This window comes from Myotis myotis, unplaced genomic scaffold (genome assembly GCF_014108235.1).
Source record: "Myotis myotis isolate mMyoMyo1 unplaced genomic scaffold, mMyoMyo1.p scaffold_m19_p_4, whole genome shotgun sequence".
Taxonomy (NCBI): Eukaryota; Metazoa; Chordata; class Mammalia; order Chiroptera; family Vespertilionidae; genus Myotis; species Myotis myotis.
Genome location: NW_023416346.1, coordinates 63,695,373 through 63,722,566, shown reverse-complemented (window position 1 = coordinate 63,722,566; position 27,194 = coordinate 63,695,373). Strand labels below are relative to the sequence as shown.

The 27,194-nt window shown below is 40.4% G+C and overlaps 1 protein-coding gene across 2 annotated transcripts in view; it reads left to right on the top strand.

Moving 5' to 3' along the window:
- Positions 1-25,917, top strand: part of DIAPH2 (diaphanous related formin 2) — a 939,982-nt gene extending 914,065 nt beyond the window's left edge. For both annotated transcript variants that reach the window (XM_036305330.1, XM_036305327.1), the window contains one exon: positions 23,287-25,917. In XM_036305330.1, the coding sequence (XP_036161223.1) occupies positions 23,287-23,351 (65 nt within the window). In that variant the 3' untranslated portion in view covers positions 23,352-25,917. The remainder of the gene's footprint in view (positions 1-23,286) is intronic.
- Positions 25,918-27,194: the final 1,277 nt, after the last annotated feature.

Below are 27,194 nucleotides of genomic sequence, written 5' to 3'. Positions count from 1 at the left end.
TTCCCTGCCTCTGCGGTTCCCCACCTCCCTGCCTCCCCCTGCTCTTCCTTCCCTCGCTGCCAGCATCCACCACCACCCACCCCTGGTTCCCCGTCGCAGCCCGGGGCGCAGCCCTGATTGGGCAATCGGGGCCTGTGGGCTAGGGGCAGCTCCTGCATTGATCATCTGCCCCCTGGTGGTCAGTGCGTGTCATAGTGGCCAGTAGTTCTGGTCGCTCCGTCATAAAGGTCGCTTAGGCTTATATATATACTAGAGGCCCGGTGCACAAAAATTTGTGCACTCGGGGGGGCTGGGGGGTCCCTCAGCCAGGCCTGTGCCCTCTCACAGTCTGGGACCCCTCGGGAGATAACGACCTGCTGGCTTAGGCCCACTCCCGGGTGGCAGAGGGCAGGCCCAATCCCTAGGTGCAGACCCTGGTCGGGCAAAGAGCAAGGCCGATTGGGGAGTTGGGGTGCCGCCCCCTGTCATGCACAGAGCAGGGCAGATCGGGAGGTTGCGATGCCACCCTCAGTCATGCTCAGGGTAGGGCCAGTTGGGGGATTGGGGCACCACCCCCTGTCACACTCAAGGCAGGGTCGATGGGGAGATTGCGGCGCCACCCCCTGTCACGCACAGAGCAGGGCCAATGAGGGGGTTGGGGCGCTGCCCCCTGTCACTCACAGAGCAGGGCCCATCAGGGGGGTTGGGGCTCCGTACCCTGTCACGCACAGAGCAGGGTCGATCAGGGGGTTGGGAAGCTCCCCCCTGTCACGCACAGAGTAGGGCCAATAGGGGAGTTGGGGCACCGCCCCCTGTCACACACAGAGCAGGGAGGATGAGGGGGTTGGGGCGCCACACCCTGTCACACTCACGGCAGGGCCGATGGGGAGGTTATGGCTCTACCCCGTCACACACAGAGCAGGGCCCGTGGGGGGGGGGGGTAGGGGCACCGCACCCTGTCACCCACAGAGCTGCAGGGCCATCAGGGGGTTGGGGAGCTTCCCCCTATCAGGCACAGAGCAGGGCTGATCAGGGGGTTGGGGCGCCTTCCCCTGTCACGAACAGAGCAGGGTGGATAGGGAGGTTGTGGCCCCGCCCCCTGTCACACACAGAGCCGCAGGGCGATCAGGGGGTTTGGGCGCTGCCCCCTGTCACACTGATCCCAGTGCCGGGAGGCCTCGCGGCTCCGCTGATCCCGGTGCTGGGAGGCATATTACCCTTTTACTATATAGGATAGAGGCCAGGTGCATGGGTGGGGGCCGGCTGGTTTGCCCTGAAGGGTATCCTGGATCAAGGTGGGGGTCCCACTTGGGTGCCTGGCCAACCTGGATGAGGGGATGATGGCTGTTTGCAGCTGGTCACACACCCTTCAGGGTGGGGGTCCCCATTGGGGTGCCTGGCCAGTCTGGGTGAGGGGCTGAGGGCTGTTTTCAGGCTGGCGGGTGACTGAAGCTCCCAACTGCTCCTTTTTTTCTTTTTTTTTTTTTATTCTGGGCCAACTTTAGCTCTGAGGCTTGAGTCCAGCTCTTAGGCCTCTGCTGCTGAAAGCAGGTATCTGGTTTGTTTGGGTTCTATAATTGAAACACTGTTTCAACTCCAGCTCTGAGATCCAGGCTGGCTGAAAGCAGGTTCCTCGGGTTTTGTTTAGCTTCTATATTTGTAACAATGTTTCAAACTGCAAGCTCAGAGGCCGGCAGCAGCAGGCAGGGAACGTTGGAGTCCTCCGTTACTGAAGCAAGCAAGCCTCATGTTCGCTTAAAGCTGCCTGGCTGCTGGCCGCCATCTTGGCTGGCCGTTAATTTGCATATCTCGCTGATTAGCCAATGGGAAGGGTAGCGGACCTACGGCTAATTACCATGTTTCTCTTTTATTAGATGGGATAGATTCCTTACCTTGCAATGAATTTTTATCTATATGCCCTCCAAAGTTCTTTTGGAAGTTAACTTACTATAATTTTTATTGTTTTCTTTTTTTCATCACTTCAAATTATAATTGAGCCAAGTTAGTCTCATTTTTTTAAGTATAGTTAATACACATATTATATTCATTTCAGGTGTCTAACATAATGATTTGACATTTATATACCTTATGATGTGATCACCATAAGCCTAGTAACCATTTGTTACAATGCAAAGTTATCACAATATTGTTGACTATGTTCCCTGTGTTGTACATTACATCCCCCAGGAGGTGTTTGTACCTCTTATTCCCCTTTACCTTTTTCAGCCATCTTCCCATCCCTCCCCTCTAGCAACCATCAGTTTGTTCTCTATGTCTATGAGTCTGTTTTTTGTTTTGTTCCTTTGTTTGGTTCTTTTAAGTTTCACATATAAGTTAAATCATACGGTATTTGTTTTTCTCTGACTTATTTCACTTAGCATAATACATTCCAGGTCCATTTATGCTGTCACAGATGGCAAGATTTCATTCTTTTTATGGCTCAGTAATATTCCATTGTGTGTGTGTGTGGGGGGGGGGGTTCACATCTTCTTTATCCATTCATCTGTTGATGAACACCTACATTGCTTCCATATCTTGGCTATTGTAAGTGATGCTGTGATGAACATAGGGGTGCACATATCTTTTTGAATTAGTGTTTCACTTATGGGTATTTGAGGTAAATACCCATAAGTGAAGTTGCTGGATTGCTTGGTAGTTCTATTATTTTTTGAGGAAGCAGGAACCCTCATGCACTATTGGTGGGATTGCAAATTGGTGCAACCACTATGGAAGTTAGTCTTGTTTTAAATCCATTGCAGCCTTTGAGATGGGGAGTAAGGTTTCTTTGGGAAGACTGCTCAGAAGGCAAGGTGGAGGGTGCCTTGAATAGAGGAAACTCTAGGTACAGTGATTAGTCTAGCCCAGCCATGGGCAAACTACGGCCCGCAGGCTGGATCCGGCCCATTTGAAATGAATAAAACTAAAAAAAAAAAAAAAAAAGACCGTACCCTTTTATGTAATAATGTTTACTTTGAATTTATATTAGTTCACACAAACACTCCATCCATGCTTTTGTTCCGGCCCTCCGGTCCAGTTTAAGAACCCATTGTGGCCCTCGAGTCAAAAAGTTTGCCCACCCCTGGTCTAGCTAATGCCTTGTTTCTCAAATTTTAGTAGTAGTAAAGGGATCTATAGGTTCATTTTAATAGGAATCTCATTCCTTGGGGTCTCTGGTAATTGATTTAAACTATTATTGATATACTGTTACTTAATTATTAACAAATATAAAAATAGGCATAAACTCCTTATGCTTTAACAATTTAGTAAAACAATAAAACAAATAAATATCATTAACATGTCTACCAATACTCGATTTAATAGTAGAAAGATTTAGCTTTGGATCCAGTTACATATATTGACCTTACTGACACAATACAGATAATCTCTGTTTTGTAAATAAATTGGACAAAATGGTATTAATATCTTCAGGGCTTGCCATCTAACTCAGTACCATCTCACATTTCAGTTTTAATAGGGTATATCCTTGATAATTTTGTACAGTTGTCTTGTTTACATAAAGATAAGGCTAGGATTGAAATCTTCATAATATGGATATCTAATGTATTTATTGCTGGAATCAGGGACAGAAAAAAAAATCATTCACTGCATATTTATTCTTCTATTTATAGCAAGTTGGTCCATATAGACTCTATTCTCATTGTACTTCTGCTCTCACTGTGAAGATGGTACTGACTTCTTTGTCACAGGTTCTTATATGTCCAGCCTTGTGCTATGGTGTGAAGTAGTATCACATTCTGGAGTGACTCAACTCTCTGAAAAATGTCTTTATTCATATTGTTGTGAAACTTTATAGTATAAATGCTACCCTCATTTAAGTGAGAATCTTGATGTTGCTTTGGCTTTTTTTCTTTTTTTGAAAAATTGAGTTTATTGGGGTGACATTGGTTAATAACGTTATATGTTTCAAGTGTACAATTCTATGTTGCATCATCTGTATATTGCATTGTGTGTCAAGCACCCAAAGTCAAGTCTCCTCTTATTACCATATATTTTACTTGACTGCTTGGCTCTCATATAATAGTATATATGAGCAATCCACTAGTTACTTTTACTTATAAAGTGACAATTATGCTGATGTCAACATTTTTTATATAAAAATTAAAACACAAAACTTTAAGTATACCCCACTTTAAGAAATAATGGCCTAATGAGGTTCATTGACTATTTTTTAAATGCAGCTGCCCCCGACATTAGGAATTTAATCATGCAATTCATGTATTTGTTAGCGTGGGCTCTTTTAGGATAGAAACTTACTCAGGACATCTTAAGAAACAAAATGAGTTTCACTTCCTTCTATGTATCTGTTCATTCTGTTTTATTTTTCTTTCAGCTGGTTTATTACCCTATGAATAGCACCTTTCATCGCAAGGCATGCCATGTGCTACTAACCAGCCTATGAATTGGCTGCCCTGAAGGGAGACAGATGACTATGGTAGTCCATTCGGTGGACTCTGTTGGCAGGAGGGGGGGGGGGGTTTCAGTGCTGGCTCCCTAAGTAAAACACTGTGAGCAGGACAGTTTCAGCTAGAAGTGGTGTGTGGGGCATGTCAGGCACAAGGACCTGAGATAACTGTTTTTGTTCTATGAAAATATCACCTCTTTTTCGGGTCATGGGAAATGCAAGTATAAGTTAGATTCATTGCCTCCACTTACTCCTCAACCTTCGGCAATATGGCTTCTGCTCCTCTTATTTTACTGAAATTGTTCTCATTAAGGTCTCTGATGACCTTCATATTTCTCAAGCTGATAGTTTTCTGTCTTTATTTTACTGCATCTTTCTACAGAATGCGATATTATGGCTTATTCCATTTTTCAAAACATTTACTCCTCCAATTCTGTAGCGTGTGCTCTAATGTTTCATTCTGTGCCTCTCTGAACGTTCGCTGTCTGGCTCCTTCATGGACTCCTCTCCCTGTGCTCATCTACAGAATGTCAGCGTTTCCCAGGATTGATCAGCAGCCCCCTGCTCTTCTCACTCTACATACTTTCCTGCAGCGTGGCTTCACTTATGGACTATACGATAAGTCTCCAAAGTTCCTCAGACTCTTTCCAGACCTCTCCCTTGAACCTCAGTCTTGTAATATTTCATTGCCTACTGTATAACTTCACCTGCATATCTTAGCGGTATCTCTAACTTGAAAAATCCCAAACTGAACACCTCATCTTTTCCGTGAATGCAATTCCTCCTCCTCTTATATACTCTATTGACGATGGAACCTCCATTCTCCCAAATGTATAAGCTAGATTCAGAGTTATCTTTAACTCTTTCTCTATCCCCCATGCCCAATTATCTTGTCCCCTATAAGCCCCTCCACTACATGATCACCAAATAGAACTGTCTTAAGAATTTCACTCCCTATTGAACATCTAAAGCTCAAGAGCTTGAAAATGGCACACAAAACTATCCATGATCTGAGCCCACGGTCCCCTGCTTTTAATCAACACTAATTTGCTTGTAGCCACACACACACACATTTTTTTTTCTCATCTCTTTGTCTCCCTATCCTCACAGTATCTCCTTTACCTGGAATAGACTTTTCCTCCGGGCTAATGCATCCTCATCTTTTAACAATCAACTAGAGATGCTTCTTCTAAGACTCAGCTAAATGTTCCTTTTCTGCGCTCCTGAAAAGTATAACTTTAATCATATCACTCACTGTAACTATATGCTAATTCTCTTTCCATGCTTCCCTCATTGAAGTGAGACTCTTAAGAAGTGGGACTCACTAAGAACTGTGTACAAACTACAGAAGAAGCACTAACACATCTGATCAGACCACCTTTTTAACCAAAAGGCCACAATCACTGTATAGTAGCTGCCTGGAAAGAAGAGACTGGCTCATTTATCTCTGATACCATGTGAGGTACATGGTCGGCGTTCATGAAAGGATTGTTGAAATAAATTGCAGGCCAGTTTTTAGATGGAAGGAACTATACCTGACACAGGAACAGACCCCGCATATGACTACAAGGAAGGCTCCCTCTTTCCAGTGAATAGGTCTGCTGAGGAAACGCAATTCAAGGCCAGCGGGTTGCCTGGCCAGTTTTACTAGATGCATAATTCAAATCGGGCTAGAATCTCTAGAAATATCTCTAATAAATAAATTGCTCTAAAAGATGTTCATTGATTTTCAAAGGCATAAAAACACCCCAGCCCATGATGACTTGTGAAATAAATCAAAAGCCAAAACCTGATAAATTCTAATTTCCTAACTGTATTTACTAAGTCTTTGTTTTTATAGGCTAATCTGAAAAAGACTTCTATAAACATCTGTTTGCATCTTATCCCATTGTCCCCAAGCGGCTAAAACATGCACAGTGTTGCACCTGTACAAATGGTGGTAAGAACGAGTGTAATGCTTTGTGCTAAGACTCCTTCTCCATGCCACACAGCCTGCATTAACCAGGAACAACACCCCATATGCATGTCTTTTGAAAATGGGTCGATATTGTTTACCATCAAAGGACATACTTTCATTTGTAGGTTATGTGTTGCTGCAAAGCAATTTTTCTGTTTCACTAGATTTTACCATTGAAGGAAAGCTCTCTAGATCAGTGATGGCAAACCTTTTGAGCTCAGCGTGTCAGCATTTTGAAAAACCCTAACTTAACTCTGGTGCCGTGTCACATATAGAAATTTTTTGATATTTGCAACCATAGTAAAACAAAGATGTATTTTTGATATTTATTTTATATATTTAAATGCCATTTAACAAAGAAAAATCAAAAAAATGAGTTCGCGTGTCACCTCTGACACGCGTGTCATAGGTTCGCCATCACTGCTCTAGATGATGTCATGACACATACCTCCTTATCTTTATGAATTTGTACCTATCTTTTTGGAGAAACAATGTGTAGGTTCACTTCCTAAAACTAGAACTGTTAGAATTTAGAATCTAAGAACAATGAAATACTTTTATAAATGACAACAGTATAGGAAGACAGTTTTAGTTGTGTTCTAAAACCAGTTGACTTGTAAGCCATTATTTTCTCTTTTTTCTTCTTCAATTACAGTATTCTTACAATATACAGGCTATCCTAAAAAGTGTATACACACTTTAACAGCTGATAACTCAATGTTGAAAATGAAATTGATATTAATAAACACTGCCTTTATAATTATTCAAAGTATGTGTATACACTTTTTGGGGACACCCTATATATTATTTTTAGGTGAGCAACTCAGTGATTAGACATTTATATACCTTGTGAAGTGATCACCCCGATAAGTCTAGTAACCTCCTGGCACCATCATAGTTATTACAATATTATTGACTATATTCCCTATGCTGTACTTTGCATCCCTGTGACTATTTTTTATAACCGCCAGTTTGTACTTCTTTTTTTAAAAAAAATTGTTTTATTGCTTAAAGTATTACAAAGAGTATTATATATGTCTCCTTTTTTTTCTCCCCTTGACCTTCCCCTAGCCTCCCATACCCCCCAGTGTCTTGTGTCCATTATGCACTTCTTAATCCTTTCCCCCTTTCCCCTATCTCCTACCCCTACCATCTAGCAACCATCAATTTATTCTCTATTTATGACTTTGTTTGTTTCCTTTGCTGATTTTGTTTTCTAGATTCCACATATAAGTGAAATCATGTGGTATTTGTCTTTCTCTGTCTGACTTATTTCACTTAGCATAATACCCTCTAGGTTCATTCATCCAATTGGCACGATTTCATTCTTTTTTATAGCTGACTAATGTTCCATTGTATATATGTACCACTTCTTTATCCATTCATCTATCATTGGACACTTAGGTTACCTCCATATCTTGGCTATTGCAAATAAGGCTGCAGTGGACATAGGAGTGTATATGTGTTCAAGTTAGTGTTTTTGGATTTCTTTGGATAAATACCTGGAAGTGGGATTGCTGGATCATAGAGTAGTTTTAGTTTTGATATTTTGAGGAACCACCATACTATTTTCTGTAGTGGCACCAACCGTGCACTAGGAATCCCTCCCTTTCCTCCAGATCCCAAATACTTCTTGTTTGTTGATTTATTGATGATAGCCATTCTGACAGGTATGAGATGATATCTCACTGTGGTTTTAGTGACATTGAGCATCTTTTCATGTCTATTGGCCATCTGTATGTCCTCTTTGGAGAAATGTCTTTTCAGGTCATCTGCCCATTTCTTTAATCAGATTTTTTGGTACATTATATGATTCCTTATATATTTTGGATATTAACCCATTATTGGATATATCATTGTCGAATATATTCTAACATCCTATAGGTTTCTTTCTGTTTTGTTGATGGTTTCCTTTGCTGTGCAAATACTTTTTTGTTTGATGTAGTCTCATTTATTTTTATTGTTCCCCTTGCCTGAGATATAGCAGAAAAAATATTGCTAAGAGAAATGTCAGAAATTTTACTGCTTATATTTTCTTCTAGGAGTTTTATGTCTTACAGTCTTATATTTAAGTCTTTAATCCATTTTACGTTTATTACTGTATATGGTGTAAGAAAGTGATCCAGTTTCATTGTTTTGCATGTGTCGCTCCAGTTTTCCCAACACCATTTACTGAACAGACTATCTTTGCCCCAGTATATATTTTTACCTCGTTTGTCAAATAGTAATTGACTGTAAAGGTGTGGGTTTTATTTCTGGGATCAATTTTCCATTGATCCATGTGTCTGGGTTTATGCCACTACCTTGTTATATTGATTAATATAGCCTTCTAGTATAGTTTGATTCCAAGTAGCATGATACCTCCAACTGTTCTTCTTTCTCAAGATTGCTTTGCCTATTTGGGGTATTTTAGGATTATTTGTTCTAGTTCTGGAAAAAGTGCCATTGGTGTTTTACTAGAGTTTGCAATGAATCTGTACATTGCTTTGTGTAGTACGGACATTTTAATGATGTTAATTCTTCATATCCATGAGCATGATATATCCTTCCATTTATTTATGTCTTCCTCAGTTTCTTCAATGTCTTATAGTTTCTGAGTACAAGTCTTTTACCTCCTTGGTTAAATTAATTCCTAAGTATCTTATTCTTTTTGATGCAATTATAAATGGGATTGTTTTCTTAATTTATCTTTCTGATAGTTCGTTATTGCTATATAAAAGTACAACTGATTTCTGAATATTAATTTTGTATCCTGCTACTTTGTTGAATGTATTTATTTGTTCTAACATTATTGGTGGAATATTTAGAGTTCTATCTCTAGATTGTATCATTTCATCTACAAATAATGAGAGTTTTACTTATTTCTTTCCAATTCAGATGCCTTTATTTCTTTTTGCTTGTCTCATTGCTATGGCTAGGACTTCCACTACTATGCTGAATAAAAGTTGTGAAAGTGGACATCTTTGTCTTGTTCCTGATCTTAAAGAAAAAGCTTTCATATTTCTCTGTTTAATATGCTGTTAGCTGTGTGTTTGTCATATATGGCCTTTATTATGTTGAGGTATATTCCCTTTACATCCACTTTGCTGGGAGATTTTATCATATGTGGATGTATGCTTTTGCTGCATCTATTGACATGACCATATGACTTTTATTCTTCATTTTGTTTATGTGGTATATTGTATTAATTTATTTTCAGCTATTGAACCAAACTTGCATCTCAGGTCTATGTCCCACTTGCTGAGAGTGTAATATCTTTTTAATATATTGCTGAATTCAGTTTACTAATATTTTGTTGAGGATTTTTGCATCTATGTTCATCAGGGATATTGGCCTATAATTTTCTTTTCTTATCTTTTTTTTTTGTAGTGTCTTTGGTTTTGGTATTAGCATAATGCTGGCATCGTAAAATGAGTTTGGGAGCATTCCCTCCTCTTCATATTTTTTGAATAGTTTGAGAAGTATAGGTATTAATTATTCTCTGAATGTTTAGTAAAATTCACCTGTGAAGCCATCTGGTCCAAGACTGTTGTTTATTGGGTGTTTTTTGATTACTGATTCAATTTCATTAGTAGTTATCAGTCTGTTCAGATTTTTTTTTTCTTCCTGAGTCAGTCTTGGAAAATTATATGTGTGTAGTAATCTATCCATTTCTTTCAGGTTGTCCAATTTGTTGTCATATAATTGTTCTTTGTATTTTCTTATAATCCTTTGTATTTCTGTGTTGGTGGATTGTCACTTTTGCACTTTAATTTCTGATTTTATTTATTTTGGCCCTCTCTTTTGTGCTTGATTAGTCTGGCTAAAGTTTGATCAAATTTATTTATCTTTTCAAAGAACAAGCTCTTAGTTTCATTGATCTTTGCTATCATTTTTGTTTGTTTTTATTTTATTTCATTTCTTTTCACTATCATCTGCAGCATCTTGCAAGGGCTCCAGTGCAAGGCAAGGTCAGCCACCACTTGTGCCAGACTTAGGGCTGCCTAGTAGGAGTTCCAAAGGATCCGTGATTGGTTGCCACTTGTGCTGGACTTGGAGGTGCTTGAGAGAGACTATTGGAAGCCATTACTTTCTGTTGAGGGCACACTCTATGGTCCTTATTTAAGTAGGGCCAAAATGCTATCTGATTTCTGTCTATTTTTTTCTTTCCATTATTGTATACTTATAGTATACTCAACAATGAATTAATTCAGATTATTGAATTCTACCCTGCTCTTTTGTTAAGTTGAGAACAGTGAGTGCTTTTTATCTGAAGACAGAAAATTTTATCTTACCTAGGTTGTTTCCCTAATTTGCCAAGTTAATCATGCTCAATGCCAAAAATTCAGACATGGAAAAATATTAAAAAAAATTATCACTCTACCATTCAGAGATAACCACTATTTTTATTCCAAACTTCTAAAAATTATATTTAAAAAATAATATGATGTACTCTTTTATAACTTGCCTTTTTCACTTTATAATTTGGACCTCTTTCTGGCAAGCACATAAAGATCTATATAATAATTCAGAATGGCTGCATTGAATCCTAGTGCATGTGGATCCCAACTTTTACTAATGTAATTCCATGATAGACATATAGGCTATTTATGATTTTCACTAGTATAAACAACGCTGCAAAGAACATCGATGTACAGCCATCCTTAGTGATACATTTGTCTAATAATGTGAGGATTGACTTTGTTCCAGTAGACTTAAACACCAGGAAAGGTGTTTTGAGACATATGATAGGTAACTTGTTAGTTAGTAGCCATTATTTTTACTCATATATAGGCTTGGCCTGCACTCAAGTTGTGCACAGATTGCCTTAGAAACTAAAATTACAAAGGAGCTTCTGTCAGTTATGAACATGACATTGAGAAGCTGTGTTTTAACTCTGTCCTAATTACTCATATTTAAAACAACTGCCGACTGGCTTCTACCTTAAGGGACAGTTTATAGTTTAAAACAATGGCACTGGCAGCTGCTAAAGTGTCTGTGATATTAACCATACAGGCTGCCTTTGTCCATGCAACTGGTTAAGTAATTAAATACAGGGTAGCATGGGGAACACTACTAATGGGAAGCACCTGTTTATAGGCTCACACATTGTAACTTGTAGATTAATATCTTCTCTCCTCAAATCACAGCCAGCAGTACATTTCTGTGACCTGGTCCTTTGGGGGATAGAGGCATCATGCAGGGGAAAGCCTGCCATTTCGGCATTGCTACAGAAACAGTGAGCTGATATAAGCCAGAGTACCTGGGGGTCCTGAAGCTGTAGAATTGGGCTGACAACTCTAAAACTTCCATGATCAGTGAGAACTAGGTAGCCGAGACCCAAGAGAGAGGTTGCACATGCCAAAAACAAAAGGAGTAGATCTGAAGTCTTAGAGTGATTCAGAAACAAAAGCAGATGGCAGGTGAGTGTATTATAGGTCAGCATCTCAGCAACAAAGCTCAAGCAGATCACAAACAGCTGCCACAAAAAATGACAGAGGATTGTTCATCATATGATCAAAGTTAGAGAATGGCTGATGCCTAATATTCTTAGTCATAGGGATCTATGTCACTTATAGAGTAGAAAGGCAGCGAGATGACAGGTGGTAGAAATGAATTGACCCTGTATCCACATTGTCATTTAACAGCTGGTTTATCTGCACCAACCCAAATGGTTACTCAAGCTCTCATCTTGCCAAGTACTCTTGGCACAGGTCACTGCAATCGCTGTGTGCCTTGATCAGCTGTTCTCCTGCCACTCTTGATAGTGCTGTCCAGGCTTCAAGGACAGAACCTAACCAGGTGATTTCAGAGGCCTCATTTCTGCTAGGTGGTTTTATTTGTTTTGTTTTCTTTTTTTTTAACTCACTGCTGTCTTCTCTGTAAATAATTCCAGACTTTTAAAAACCAAACATTAAAATTAAAGTCACATGTTTATGGAAATAACTATCACTATGAATCTGGCAATCCAGTGCATTTCCTTTTGTTATTTTCTTCCTCTTCCTAGAAAAAAAAAAAGGTTAAATATGTACAGACTAGGGGCCCAGTGCACGAATTCATGCACCTTGAAAGGAACTGTGGGCCACGAGGCTGCACTAGGCACAGGGCCGGGTCTCAACCCATCCTCCACGCCCCTACCCGGCCCCTCCTGCCACAGCTCCTGACCTCTGTCTGCTGGCAGCCCCATTCCCGCTGCCGATCCTGCTCGCACCCACTGACGGTGCAAGCAATTAGGGCCAGCACCAACAGCAGGTGTGAGCTGTGGCTGCTGCCCCAATCACCCCTCAGGAGCAGGGGGAGGTGGAGAAGCCCTGAGGGGTGATCAGGGCCGGCAGCCGCCACTCGCACCTGCTGATGGCATCAAGTGATCAGTACCGGTGCCAGGCATCAGCAGTGGGTGTGAGTGGTGGCTCTGGCGACAGCTGCGGGTGTGAGCGGGGCCGGCACCGGCAGCAGATGCGAGCACCGGGCGAGACCATGGCACACAGGAGCAAAGAATTTTCAGTAACCACCAGAGGCTCACCCCAATGATAGCGACCGATGCCCCGCCTTGGTCTAGCACCCCTGCTCACCTGCTCCACCATCCCGCTGCGGCCAACACCTGCCATGTTCCACACACGCCCCCTGGTGATCAACGCACGTCATAGCGACCAGTTGTGTGGTTGTTCAGGTTGTTCTGCCATTCGGTCTATTTGATATTAGCCTTTTATTATATAGGACTAGAGGCCTGGTGCACAAAAATTTGTGCACTCGGGGGGGGGGGGAGGTCCCTCAGCCCGGCCTGTGCCCTCTAGCAGTCTGGGACCCCTCAGGGGATGACCACCTACTGGCTTAGGCCTGTTCCCCGGGGGATTGGGCCTAAGATGGCAATCAGACATCCCTCTGGCAGCCCAGCAGCCCTCGGGGGATGCCCACTTGCTAGCAGGGAGCAGGCCTAAACTGCAGTTGGACATCCTTAGCGCTGCTGAGGAGGCAGGAGAGGCTCCCACCACCACTGCTGTACTGGCAGCCATAAGCCTGGCTTGTGGCTGAGCAGAGCTCCTCCCATGTGAGAGCACTCTGACCACCAGAGGGCAGCTCCTGCATTGAGTGTCTGCCCACTGGTGGTCAGTGTGTGTTATAGTGACCAGTTATTCCCAGTCTTTCTGCTATTAGGGTCAGTTTTCATATTACCCTTTTACTATATAGGATAGAGGCCTGGTGCACGGGTGGGGGCCAGCTGGTTTGCCCTGAAGGGTGTCCCGGATCAGGGTGGGGGTCCCGCTTGGGTGCCTGGCCAGCCTGGATGAGGGGATGATGGCTGTTTGCATCTGGTTACACCCCCTTCAGTGCGGGGGTCCCCACTGGTGTGCCTGGCCAGTCTGGGTGAGGGGCTGAGGGCCGTTTTCAGACTGGCGGGTAACTGAAGCTCCCAACCTCTCCTTTTTTCTTTTTTTTCTTTTTTATTCTGGGATTTATTTACCTTCTATGGCTGTCACTGGAGCTGAGAGCTGGCTTTAGCTCTGATGCCTGGCTCCAGCTCTGAGACCTCGGCTGCTGAAAGCAGGTATCTGGGCTTTGTTTAGCTTCTATAATTGAAACACTGTTGCAGCTCCAGCTCTGAGGCCCGGCTGGCTGAAAGCAGGTTTCTGGGGTTTGTTTAGCTTCTATAATTGCAACATTGTTTCTTAGAGTGCAGCTCATAGGCCAGCAGCGGCAGGCGGGAACCTTGGCTTCCTCCATCACTGGAGCAAGCAAGACTCCTGTTCGCTTCAGCTGCCTGGCCACCGGTCGCCATCTTGGTTGGCAGTTAATTTGCATATCGCCCTGATTAGCCAATGGGAAGCGTGTCGGAGGTACGGTCAATTACCATGTTTGTCTATTATTAGATAGGATATTCTGATTCTCCCTTTATGTATTCATTGCTTTACATGCCGCCAAATAGGAAAATAAATGGTAATTAAATAGTCAGCAACATGAGGAACTTACTTTTTTGAACCAAAAATTAACAGTGATATTCTTGTCTTTTCTTGTTGAAATTCCACATATTTTAAGGCCTAACTGGGATGATATTATTCCTGACCCCCAACTCTTGCACTCAAAGGATATGATGTTTTTCTACTCTGAACCTCCATCGTACTGAGACTATAATAGATGCTATGAGAAACAGAGTGTCTGTTATAGTTATACATTTATCCTGTCCTCCCTAATGACTTATGAGGGTGCCTGCTATGGGACTCTGCAGATACTGGGTGTAGTAAAATTGAGTGTAGATGAAAGGATGGAAGGGAAACAGGGAGAAAGGAAAGGAGTGTGAGTTTCCTTTCCTTAAATGAATGGCAAATTATATTCCCTGTGTAAGCAGTATAGAAGAAGGTAAACTGAAGGATCAGTTCCTGATTCATTGCTAATGATTGGATATTGAATTCACAGTTTTTGAGAAACTGTTGCATGTAATCCACTGTGATAGACATCTGAGTGGCTCTGTTCTAATTTGTATGGTTTCTCTATTGGACTACAAGTTCCACACATATAATTTACTTGGGAGCCTTTCCAACTATTTTCTAATATTATTCATCTTTTTATTTGTTGCCTTTTCCATATTTTCCAGATGTGCAGGCATCGTCATCAGATTTTCAACCTCATAGAGTGAAAATTTGTCTTAGGGTTTAATTGCATTTCCTAGTATAGAAGCAAACATAACGCATGGCTAAGATACAAAACCAAGGACATTTTTTTAAAAAAAATCTATTCCCTAGCTTTGACATTGTGTCCAAATATAATCAATAGCAAGGTCTGTGGCAGTTGAAATATTGAACAATATACTGATATTAGTTTTTTTTCTGAGCCATGCTTTTCTAAAATCCTTTGAAATACTCAAATTACCAATTATGTAAATGTTAAGTCATTTAAAACCCCAAGAGATTGGTTGTACATGTTATGAAAATATCATGTTTATGATAGATAAAAGTAAGTATTGCATATTTTCTAAATTTGTAGCTTAATATGGATTAAGTTTTTAGTGCCTTGAAGTAATATTATTATTGTACTATGTGGTTTTACTTTTATCATGTGTTTCAATCTTCCTAAAGTCGCTGTAATTGAGTTTGTTTGATAATGTGCCCTTATATTACTACAAGACTTGATAGTTTGCAAAATATGAGGTTCATAATAGAGATAGAGAGTAGAGTTACTACCTGGCAAGGAGGATAAGAAGAAAGTGAAATATAGAAAAGTGATTTCATCTCACTACTGCAGTTTTGTAAAATATAATTTGTTTTTCCCCTAGCACAGCAGAGTTTCATGCTGATAACAAGCTACCGAATTAATAAATCCATCACAACTATTGAGACTTTTCCTTTAATAATATAACGAATGCTGAGCATTAAGAAGTGAAAAGGAAAGGCATTCTTTGTACAGACATTACCTCTAGCAGATCTACATCCCTAAGCATAAGGAAAATACCAACATCAGACCCTGAGCAATATCAATGAAACTAATTTGTGCATCTCAATTAGAATATTGTATTTTCTACACAAAAGCACGCCGTTTCCTGGAACATATCTGCTTATTTTCCAATTGGAAAGACATTTAGGGGTCTATTTTGTTATCATTACATGTGCTTAACTCCAATTACAGTTAATGGGAGTTGTGTGTCTATAGTCACAGTAGCCTCTGAACTACTTTAACATTATTGCTTTCCATTACCATCCTCGTTAAAATACTTTCATCTCTTCTGCCAACCTGAACTACCACGGTAATCTTGGTTTCTGTTTTCTTTGCATGGATTTATTTGCATATAATGAAGGATACAGATTACACAACATGGACTATTTCTATTATGTCACTGAGATTAGAAAAGGGCTAGAACTATTTGCTAGGTGGAGGCAATAGACTGGCTTCTAGACATGCATTTTTGCACAGCACCCTTGTATGCAATTCTGTTGGAATGAAATAATGTTTGATATAGTTTAATACTCATGGTTTCTAGAGAAAGCCAATTTTGTAAAACATATAAAACATATGAGAAAATTAGATTTACAAACTAGAAACACTAGACTTTATCAACAGCCAACAAAACTATACATTTAATACCAATTACTCATATTTTTGACAAGGCACAAATAATGAGAGTAAGAGTATTATAAAACCTGTAGGTAGAATCACTGATGTTCTTTTTCTTAGTGCTGGCCTCTACTGTATTTCCAGAAGAAAAGTAATTAGCTGGTATAAAAAAAAAAAGTTATCAGAAGACAGGGAAAGGAGCTTTTTTAAAATCTTTAAGAAAATGAGGAGTCTGAGAACTCTTAAAAACATCATTAGGGACATTAGAGTCACCTAACTCACTGACACTCAACAAATCAACATCTGCTTAGCTGGCCTCACTGGGATAGCCTAGTTAGTAGGGTTTGTTTTTCAGGCTGTGTGTGGATTTTTTCAAGATGTTTTGTGATGACAGTGTGATGTAGACATCCAAAATGTGCCCTAAAATATGTTTGAAATGAAATTATAAATTATGGAGGATTATTTTCTCCAGATATTAAAATCTATTATGAGGTTGAAATAACACAGTCAGAAGGTATTGGCACCAAAATAGTAGTTGGAAAACTACTTAGGTCAATGGAACAGAAATGTGCCCTACTATAGATTACTTATAAGAGAGGCATCATGAATCTGTGCAGAAATTCATGATTATTCAACAAATAGTGCTGGGACAACCCATTTCTTCTTTGCAAGCAAGCAATGTGTAAACTTATCAAAATAAATTCTAAATCACTTAAATAATTAAATGTAAAAAAATCAAAGCTTAAAGAAGAAGAAGAGATATAGTTGAATGTGTATCATATGTCTCTGTCTAGAGAAGTGGTTCTCAACCTTGGCTGCACATTAGAATCACCTGGGAATCTTTTTAAAATCCTGATTTCTGGGCCCCACCCCATAACAAAGAAACAGAATTTCCGGAGGATGAGGCCTAGGCTAGAAACTTATTTGCATACTTAATGCCACTTCCGCACATGGTACATATAAAGATATGACTCTAAGGATGTACACTGTGAGGCTTTTTGTAATAGAAAAAATTGGGAGCAACTGAAATGTCCAGTAGACAAGAGATGATTAACCAAATTGTGATATATTTATATCATATAAAAGAAAGTGGCCATTAAAAACCATATTTTTAGTATCATGTTTCAGATGTTTAATGCCATGGAAAATTTCTATGATAAAATGTTAAATAAAAAATTAGAACACCAAATTGTTTATGAAGTTTGAGCTCAACATATTTTTTTTCTTTTAGAGGTCACTATTCTGGTAAGAGTGAAGAGAATGAGCCTGGTCAACTAATAGAGCAATTGGCTATCCTCCACCTTAGGCCTAAACCTAATTCAGCTGCCACATTCTAGTCATTTCTAGTGAGAGAGATACTTTATCAATTCAGGATCCCAAAAATCACAGCAAACACACACACACACACACACACACACACACACACACACACCAACATAAATCAGTTTTGGAATCATGGGACACAAAGGAAAAAACATAAGTTCATATGAGAATATTTCAGTATAACAAGTCTAAAATTACTTTTCTTTCTGAGTGTTTGGAATGCAAACAGCTACTCAATAGACATTTCCTGAAGCAACCTAAAATGTTCTTGGTTTCCCTAGCCTAAACTCCATAAACCCAATCCTCTGTTTGCTTAGTTTGCTGGAAACAATGCCTACCCATTGATGGTCAATGGGCCACACCTTCACTTTTGAAGAGCTTTGGAGAAAACAAAGCCCACAGTACATTACGGAGGGTATCTTTCACTTTGTTTTCGAGCCAGATAATTTGCATTTACGTGGGATATTTTGTAACACACTGTGCAGTATATACCAGGCACACTTGTTTTATGTTACCCGGCTGGGAGTGTATAGTGCATTATGTTAGGTGTACATTGATATATGTCTACATGCCTACGAAGCACCAGGGAAACAATTCTTCCATAGACAACAGATGGGCACCTAACCTGGGGGGAAATGAATAATGGACATGGCCTTTTTCATCACCATTTTTCAGTTTCAACCTGACTTACTCATGCAATATACAAGATGCAGCCTTGTATCTCTGGCATCACTTTGTTAGAGGATTAATTGCCCATTCCCAGGTTATATAGCACTGGCTTGAGTCCTTTGATGTCTCTCACACCACATTTTGTTTCAGCCTTATCTGTGACATGCTTCTTCCTTAGTTATTGCACTTGACAAAGTTTTCAGTAAGAAGAAAGTAGTGGCATAGATTTAGCTATGGATCTGAAACATTGTGACATTCAGGTATTTCATAAATGATGTGCTTTGTATATAGTTGCTGAATAAATGATTGAATGGATGAATTTTAGAGCAATACAATAATGGGTTTAATTCATTCACTGCAGGACTCAGTTGGGGAAATTTTGAGATGGATGCCAAATCAATTTATGCTCAGAAAAAACCAAAAGCTTTTTGCTCTTAACATAATGGGGAAAGCCTTGACATTGGCTTTAGCTGTTTAACCTGATATTCAGAATATGCAGAAGCATGTTAAAGCTGGGCCATGCATTTATAGTCTCTTTTGGTGACAGATTGGAATATTGTTTTTATTTTAGCCACCTTTCCTCTATAGAATGCACATTTCCTATCTAATAATAGACAAACATGGTAATTGACCATACCTTCGCTACACCTCCCATTGGCTAATCAGTGTGATATGCAAATTAATGGCCAACAAAGATGGCGGCTAATTTGCATAATTCAGGCAGGGCAGGTCAGTGCGAGCCGCCATCCGAGCCCCTGTGTGCCGCCTAAGCCCCGCCCCCAGCCGGGACCCCCGTGTGCAGCCCTGGGTGGGCGGGACCCCATCTGCGGCCCTGGGCGGCGGGGCTTGGTGGCGCAATCAGCCTGAAGAAGCCCTATTCTTGCAGGAATCCTCCTGCAACGGGCTTCTAGTTTTCGTATAACTATGTCCCTCTCTTCAATGTCATGCTATGACCAGGTCACCCTCTGTAACAGCAGAATCCTTTCATCTTTACCTGGGGCATATTTTATAAAGACAAGCTTTTGATGACCAGAGATAACCTGCCAGGGTAAATATACCTAACTGTGGTGGATTTGGGACTGACATCTTAGGACTGACGTCTCAGGCTTTACTGCTGCATTAATCCTCATGTTTACAAACAATAGAATGCCTTAATGAATTCCTAGACCCTGAGGATATCCTAGAATCTCCAGGCTCTCTTACTCACTGTAATATGTTACTTATGTATTAATAAAATGGGAGCAGAGGGAGAATATGACAAATCATGTTTCCCCCATCCTCTAATGAAATGTTTTTGCCTGTATCTCACTGCTCACTATCCCCAACAAGGATACAAACACAGACAGATGCTTCCCTCCTACCTTCCTCTCCTTGTTTTCCAAAAAGACAACAGACAAATTGGAAAGGAAAGCTACTAACAAAGCCTTCCACATCATCTCAGGTTAATACATATGTTTAAACTATTGACTTATTGGAGGAGAGGCTCTGTTTTCACCATGTAAACCACTCTAGTATCAGTAGTGCGGGGAGAATAAGATCGGCGAGGTAAGTGGGTTTGGTTCCATCTAGGTCTCCTGGAGCTCTCCAATCATATCACATGCACACCTGCTGCTTCCATCTATGTTTCCAAAAGGGAAATGCAATAATATCGAACATTTGCTCCTTTCTCATAAATGTGATGCCAAAGATGTGCCCTGATCTTATGAGGCTCAGACCACTGATTTTTATTCATTAGTATTTAATACTATAAATATAGTAGTTTGCCTTTCAAAAAATGTAGTAATTCACAATCTCTGCTTTAAAGAAGGTATGAATCCATGTGAGAAATATTGTCATCATTAGATTGCAAGCTATTAGAATGCGAAGAGAGATGAATATATATTCATGTTATATATACATATAGCATATTATCCCTTAAATCACACTGTGGCCTGATCCATACAACTCTAGAATATAAATATATATATATTTTTACCTAAATAGTTTTAACATAAATACAGAGGATTGTAAATAAATTGCAAAATCCAGATCAGTCATTGCTGTCATTGTTTCTAATGACATTTTTTCATAAACAAGGTTGTAGGTTGATATTTTAAAATCATACGTGGTGACCTTTACAGAATTGCTGCTTCTTTATAATTATCTCATGGACATAGATGACTAATTAGGTACCAAAAAATTGAAAAAGATAGAGAAGGAGGAAGAAAGGGAGGGAGGAAAGAAGGGAGGAAATGTAGAATAGGTACTTTTCTTGTGCATGCCAAGAGCTAGATTTGGACCATGGACCAGTGTTTATCTTGCTTTCCAAAAGCTTCAATGTCCTTTTCTCCATTCATTTTGACCTGAATGTTTCTTTTCTCACACCAAATGCTACCAATAAGTTGCGGGTTGACATGAATCCTCACATCATTTAATGCCATGAGGCTGGGTTTTTGCATGTGGTACTTCTCTTGAATCCAGGGGGCAGTGAGTGATGTTATGGGGTGCCAGTGGCATTCCTAAAGTGAATGCCAGTTTGGCTTTAGTGTGTAAGATTGCTAAGGAGCAAGCCTCTTTTTGAGCTGGGACAGTCCTCTGTGATTGGTAACATCATTCTCATATCTGATGGCATTAAAAGCTTACATGCTAGCAATGGAATGGTAAGTGTTATATTATAATCTCACTTTTAAATGTTTTCTAAGAAGTCTCAAACCAATCTGTATGCAAAGCAGTGACATCTCAGTAATAAGCTCTTTATCTAGGAATGTTATCTTCACATTTTTAGCTGAATTGTGATCCATATCACAAACTAAATATTGGATTTTTTAAATAGTATCTTTAAAAGGATGCCCAAATAATCCATCACTCAGATATATCTCTGAAAGGAGAAAATGCCCCTTTCTTTCTCACCTCTCGGTGATATTATTGCATATAAGGCACTTTAAGCTTATAGTTGTTTGGTTCAATGCACTCATACCAGGGTGTTAATGAGGCCAAGGTCATGGAGGCCAGTGAGCTTTCTTTGCTCTGTACTGACCACAGACTACTGGGAGTCCGTCAAGAGACACTGGAACAGATGAAACTGATACCATAGCAACATTTCAGCACTTCTCACAGTCCATCCTTCTCCTGGGATGGACAGGATGTCTTTCTTTCATATCATCTTAAGGCAGGGGGAGAGGAGGGGAGTAGCTTGGGAGGCCCCAACATTTACCTCTGAACAAAGCAGGCCTGACATTTAGGCATTAACTTTGCATTATGATCCCCCATCATACCATTGATTTGCTGTGTAACCTTCATCAGTAAAGCAGAGATAATAGGATAGAATGAAATGGGCTTACCTCCCGGGGATGTTGTGTGCATTAGCAAATTAACGAGTGTGAAGCTTTAGCGTTTATGTAAGTGCTGGTGGTTGTCATTATTTGTAGGGACCTAGTCTCATTCTAAATAGAGAATTTAAGTATATTATGCCTCTGTCAGAAGGATTTGCACCCACATCAATTGCATTTAAGCCGAGCATAAAACAGAGGTGATAATAACATAGTACTGATCATCTCAATGCAGAGCTGTAAACCTTTTTCCTATTAAAGCTAAAACTATTTTCAGCAACTTTCAATACTTTAAAACTTTGCTTTTCAAGCTTTGTGCCAACAGTTATCTCGACAGTGATTATTTTTCTTGTGACGGGTGAAGGGAATGGGGCCTATTCATTATTCATTCTCACTATGACTATATAATGTATTGAACTTGTTTACATCATACAATCAGGCAAATATTCAGTAGCTGCAATCATTGCAAAAAATCAAAACTCTTTCCTGCTCTGCCCATGCTGCTGTCCTGTAGTGGTAGCCAGTACACAGAGTGAAAACTCACGGAGAATTGAAGTGCTTTCCAACAAAAGGCCCTGTACATAGAGCCTTTCAATTTAATGTGTTGACCAAGAAATTCTGTTGTCGCCTGCCACTTCCAAGGGGATTGTGCTTGAGAAAATTCTTCCATTTCTTGTATCACTCTGACTTCACTTAACCAAGAAAAGTCACTTAGTGCTGATTGCAGAACTCTTGAACTCAGCCCGGCAGCTGCTGCATGAACTCCTCAGATCTGGGCTCCATGTTACTTATTTACATAATAGAGGCCCGGTGCATGAAAATTTGTGCACTGGGGGAGGGGGGCCTCAGCCCGGCCTGCACCCTCTTACAATCTGGGACCCCTCAGGTCTGGTCCCTAGGCCTGGCCTGAGATCAGGGCCTATTGGGGCTTTCCTTCCCCCGGCTGCAGGCAGCTGGTCCCACCCCGCCACTGCCGCTACTTGCCATCTGTGCAGCACAGCCCCCTACTCCCCTGCCATCGGTGGCCTCCCTCTGCAGGCAACAGGGGTGGGGTGCGATGGCTTGGCTGGCCTGTGCCTCCCTCTGTGGGGCAATCGCTGGCCACTTTACACCTGCCACAGAGTAGCCACTGGTGGCCCAGACCTCCCTCTTTTGTTGCTGGGGGGCGGGGCCAGCCCTGCGAGGGGCCGTCTGACTATCTGATCACCCCTAACCGCTGGCCTGCCCACCTGATCACCCCTAACCACTGGTCTGCCTTCCTGATCACCCCTAACCACAATGCCTGCCTTCCTGATCACCCCTAACCACAATGCCTGCCTTCCTGATCACCCCTAACCACAATGCCTGCCTTCCTGATCACCCCTAACCACAATGCCTGCCTTCCTGATCACCCCTAACCACTTGCTTGGGGGCAGGGCCAGCCCGGCAAGGGGCCATGGTGGTTTTGGTCTAACGGTTGTTCCAGTCATTGTGCTTTTATTATATAGGATTCATTTGAAGTGATTTTTCAGGACTATTTGAAACCCTCTCTCAACCTGACATCCTGTAATAGCTGAGATCTGAAGCTCACCATGTTTTTGGTTCTTTTTCTCTTTGTCTTACAGATAACAGACGGGTACCTTTGGAAAGGTCACGCTCTCGCCACAATGGAGGTATCTCCGCTAAGTGAGTCCTGATGCCAAAGAATATAAAAATATTTCAGTAAATAAAATCATTCATTTTGAGAACAAAACATGCACTCAAGGGATGGAGAAGAATCAGTGCATTTCTGCAAAGATCAAGCCAAGCCGGATGAAACAGCCTGCATTTGTAAAGCTATTGCAAGACTCCTCCCACAATCATACTAATATGAACACAATTATTGGGATTCTAAAATGTGTGTTCCATTTTAGTGTAAAGATGTGTATTATTTGTTATTGTGTGTGACCTAACAGTGATGGTGAAAAGTGTAAGAAATTGAAGAGCTCTAAGGCTTTCAAATCATTCAGTCTGTCAGAAACGTACAATGTTACTCAACTTTGCAGGTCACCTCCCCCACAGCCCCTCCCCCCCCCAAAAAAAAAAGGAAGAAAGAGAAGAAAAGGGGTAGAAAAAAAGAATGACTCAATATCTGCTTCTGATTCTTGTTACATAGAAAAGGAAAAGGCCAATGAAAAAGTATGTGTTAGTAATATGGAGCGGCAGTAAGAGACACCATTTTGGAATCTCAGCAAAAGTACTGCTTCGCCCCTGTCTAATTAGTTAGAATCTTATCTCAAGTGAAAGCTGATGGATTCATCTGCTTTGGCTGAAATTAAACTGATCATTAATCTAAAGTTTCAGCATGATAGTGCGGGCACTTTTCATTGCTAAAAATAAACCAAAGTTCAACAGCAGCAAAGTGATTTAAATTTTATTTAAAGAAGTGTTTTCTAATTATGCACATATATCAACTTTATATAAATACTTTATATGGCTATTTTTGAGAAAAACTTCACATCTTAATGTTTAGGTGAGGGATGAACCTAAAAATTCTATTACCTTTATTTAGATTTTTAAAGGTAAATATTGATTCCTAATCTGTGTGGTTTATTTCTTCTCTCTACTCTTCTTTCTCCTATGATCCCCTTGGAAGCAGGGAATAGAATTCTCAGAGACCTGAGAGGAAAAAGATTTCTCTCTGCAAGAGGCAGCAGAAAACTGAAAGGTCAATTGTTTTATCTGCCTTTCTACTCCCCTTTCCAATTCTGCCTCGGTGGTCTGAGGAAGAAAAACCAATTTATGTATGTATGTGTACATATGTGGATATATTTATATCTCCTGCTACAGTAATTCCACATCCCAGTGACTAAGTGAACTTCTGAGTCATCATACTTACTTACCAATATTAACAAATTTAAATGCTGCCGCCATAAACAGCTCTAGGAAGAAAATAGGCTCTACGTTTTTCTTAAATTGATGAGAGAGTAACGATTATATTTCAATTGTCTATTATTTTAAAGTATGCATTGAAGTAATGTGGTATAACTTCTCTGGAGTGCAATTTTAAGACCAATCCATGCAGATGATTATTGTAAAAGATTTCTTATGTGTATATATCTTACATAGAGAATCCTATTTCTCCTCCAAAGCACATTGTAGACATTCAGAAAGAACAAAGGACTGACTTGGCAAGTCACCACATGAGATAAAGACAACTAGTGGCCAGTTTCCTTTCTGCAGATGTGTGATGATTCAGTGCTGCCTTTCCCTCCAGTGCATTCTTACTTGGGTGTCATACTTTACAAAGCTCTAAAGCTGCTATGATAGAGAAATCAACAAGAATTACAGTATCTGAGATGTTACAGTTTTATCTCCTCTTAAGACACTCACATAGGCACACACATACACAAATTTAAAGGATATACTAATTTCACATAATTTTTTAAACAAAGATATTGGTTCTACTAATTTATGTAAATACTTAACGTGTGTATTTTTGACTTCAACAAGTCATTTCTGAAATCTTCATGGTATGGCTTCTTTGAATCCTTTGATAGCTTTTTAGGCCTGGGGAAATATTTTGAAAAATTAACCCTGACTAATGTGTAGGGGCATTTGCCATGCCATATTACCAAGCTGGTCAAGGTAGAAATACTGATGTATATCACCTTTTCCAGATGTGAACTTGCCTTATTTTATAGTTTGTGAAAAAAAAAAGAACTATTATTGATAAAGTATATATTTGTATTTAAAGTAATCCCACCTGCTTTTCACAAATATTATGAAGCCTTTTCAGGGTCTTTCATGAAGTTCCAATAATTGAGTTCAGGGAATTGCTTCCCAGATTTATAATGATCCTGCTCTAGCTATTTGCAGTCTGGGGTTAGATGGAAACGTATCACCAAAAAAGTGCATCATGACATTTTTAGTATGGAATCAGATTATACTGAAGTCTCTTGTTGGATTTATTACTACCACATGTGAGAAGCACCAGTTTATGAAGATTTTCTTCAGAATGTTTTAAAAAATTACAAAGCCCTTAAAATGTTTACTAGTTGTATTAGTTTCCTTCGGCTGCTATAACACAGTATCACAAACTCAGTTGCTTCTTAACCCATCAGAAATTTATTCTCTCGAGATTCTGCTGCCCAGATGTCTAAAACCAAGGGCCATGCTCCCTCCAGAGGCTCTAAAGGAAAATCTGTCCTTGCCTCTCCCTGCTTCTGGTGGCTGTCGGCATTCCTTGGCTTACAGTCACATCTCTGCTCCATTTTCACATCACCTTCTCCTCTGTGTACCTAATCTCCCTCTGCCTCTCTTAGGGACACATTTAGGTTGGCATTTAGGGCCCACTCAGATAATCCAGGATAATTCATCTGAAGACCCTAAACTTAATTATACTTGTAGGACCTTTTTTCCAAATAAGGTAGCTAATTCACAGATTCTGGGATTAGGTTATGAATATCTCTTTTTTGGAGGCAACCCTTAGCCCACAATAGTTGCCTTTGCTCCCCTCCCCAAATTTAGGTCTGTCCCATGTGCATGAAATCTTCACTCCATCTCAACCTTGTCAACACATTACAGCATCAAGTCTAAGTCTAAAATTTCATTCAAACATTATCAGTTCAAGAGTTCCAAATCTCACCATTTAGATGATCTAAATTAGGTATAGAAAATGCCTGAAGCAAAATTCATCTCCATCTGTGGATCGATACAATAAGAAAACAAATTATCTGCTTCCAAAATACAATGTTGGGACAGGCATCTGATAATGGTTATGGGCATTCCTATTCCAAAAGGGAGAAAATGGAAAGTAGGAAGGCGTCATCTGTCCCGATGATTTTCTTTTTTTTTTTTTTTTATTGATTTCAGAGAGGAAGGAAGAGGGAGGGAGAGATAGAAACATCAATGATGAGAGAGAATCATTGATTGGTTGCCTCCTACATGCCCCCCACTGGGGACCGAGCCCAAAACCTGGGCATGTGCCCTGGACCGGAATCGAACCTGGGACCCTTCAGTCCCCAGGCCAATGCTCTATCCACCGAGCCAAACTGGCTAGGGCTGTCCGGTTGATTTTCAAAATTCAGGCAGCAAAATCCTCTTAGGTTTCAAGGCCTGACAATAATCCTCCTTGTCTCAGGGCTCTACCTGTTAGGCCTGCATCTCTGCCCGCTCTGCCCATGGCTTTCACTTCTGCTTCTGCTCCCATGTTTGGGCCCCTGTACCTGCAGTCCTAATGGGTGATCCTTTACATTGAAGGATCCTTTACATTGTAGTTTTATCAGCTTGTTTGTTGCCTGTAAATTTTTAGTAGTCTGAAAACCTTCTCTCATCTTGTCCCATCTCTGTCCCTTTAAGGCCAACCTAGAAGTATTTCTGCTGGTATAACATTTTCAAAAACTCTGTGGGCCTCCCATGTATGTCACATTGATTCAATACTGAGACAAGAGAGTCCTCAGAGATCTTTGCCAGAGAACCCCATCTCTATTCCTGGCTTCAATTGAGATGGTTGAGTGGATCCATGAGTCAATACCTAATCTTTCCAGCAGTA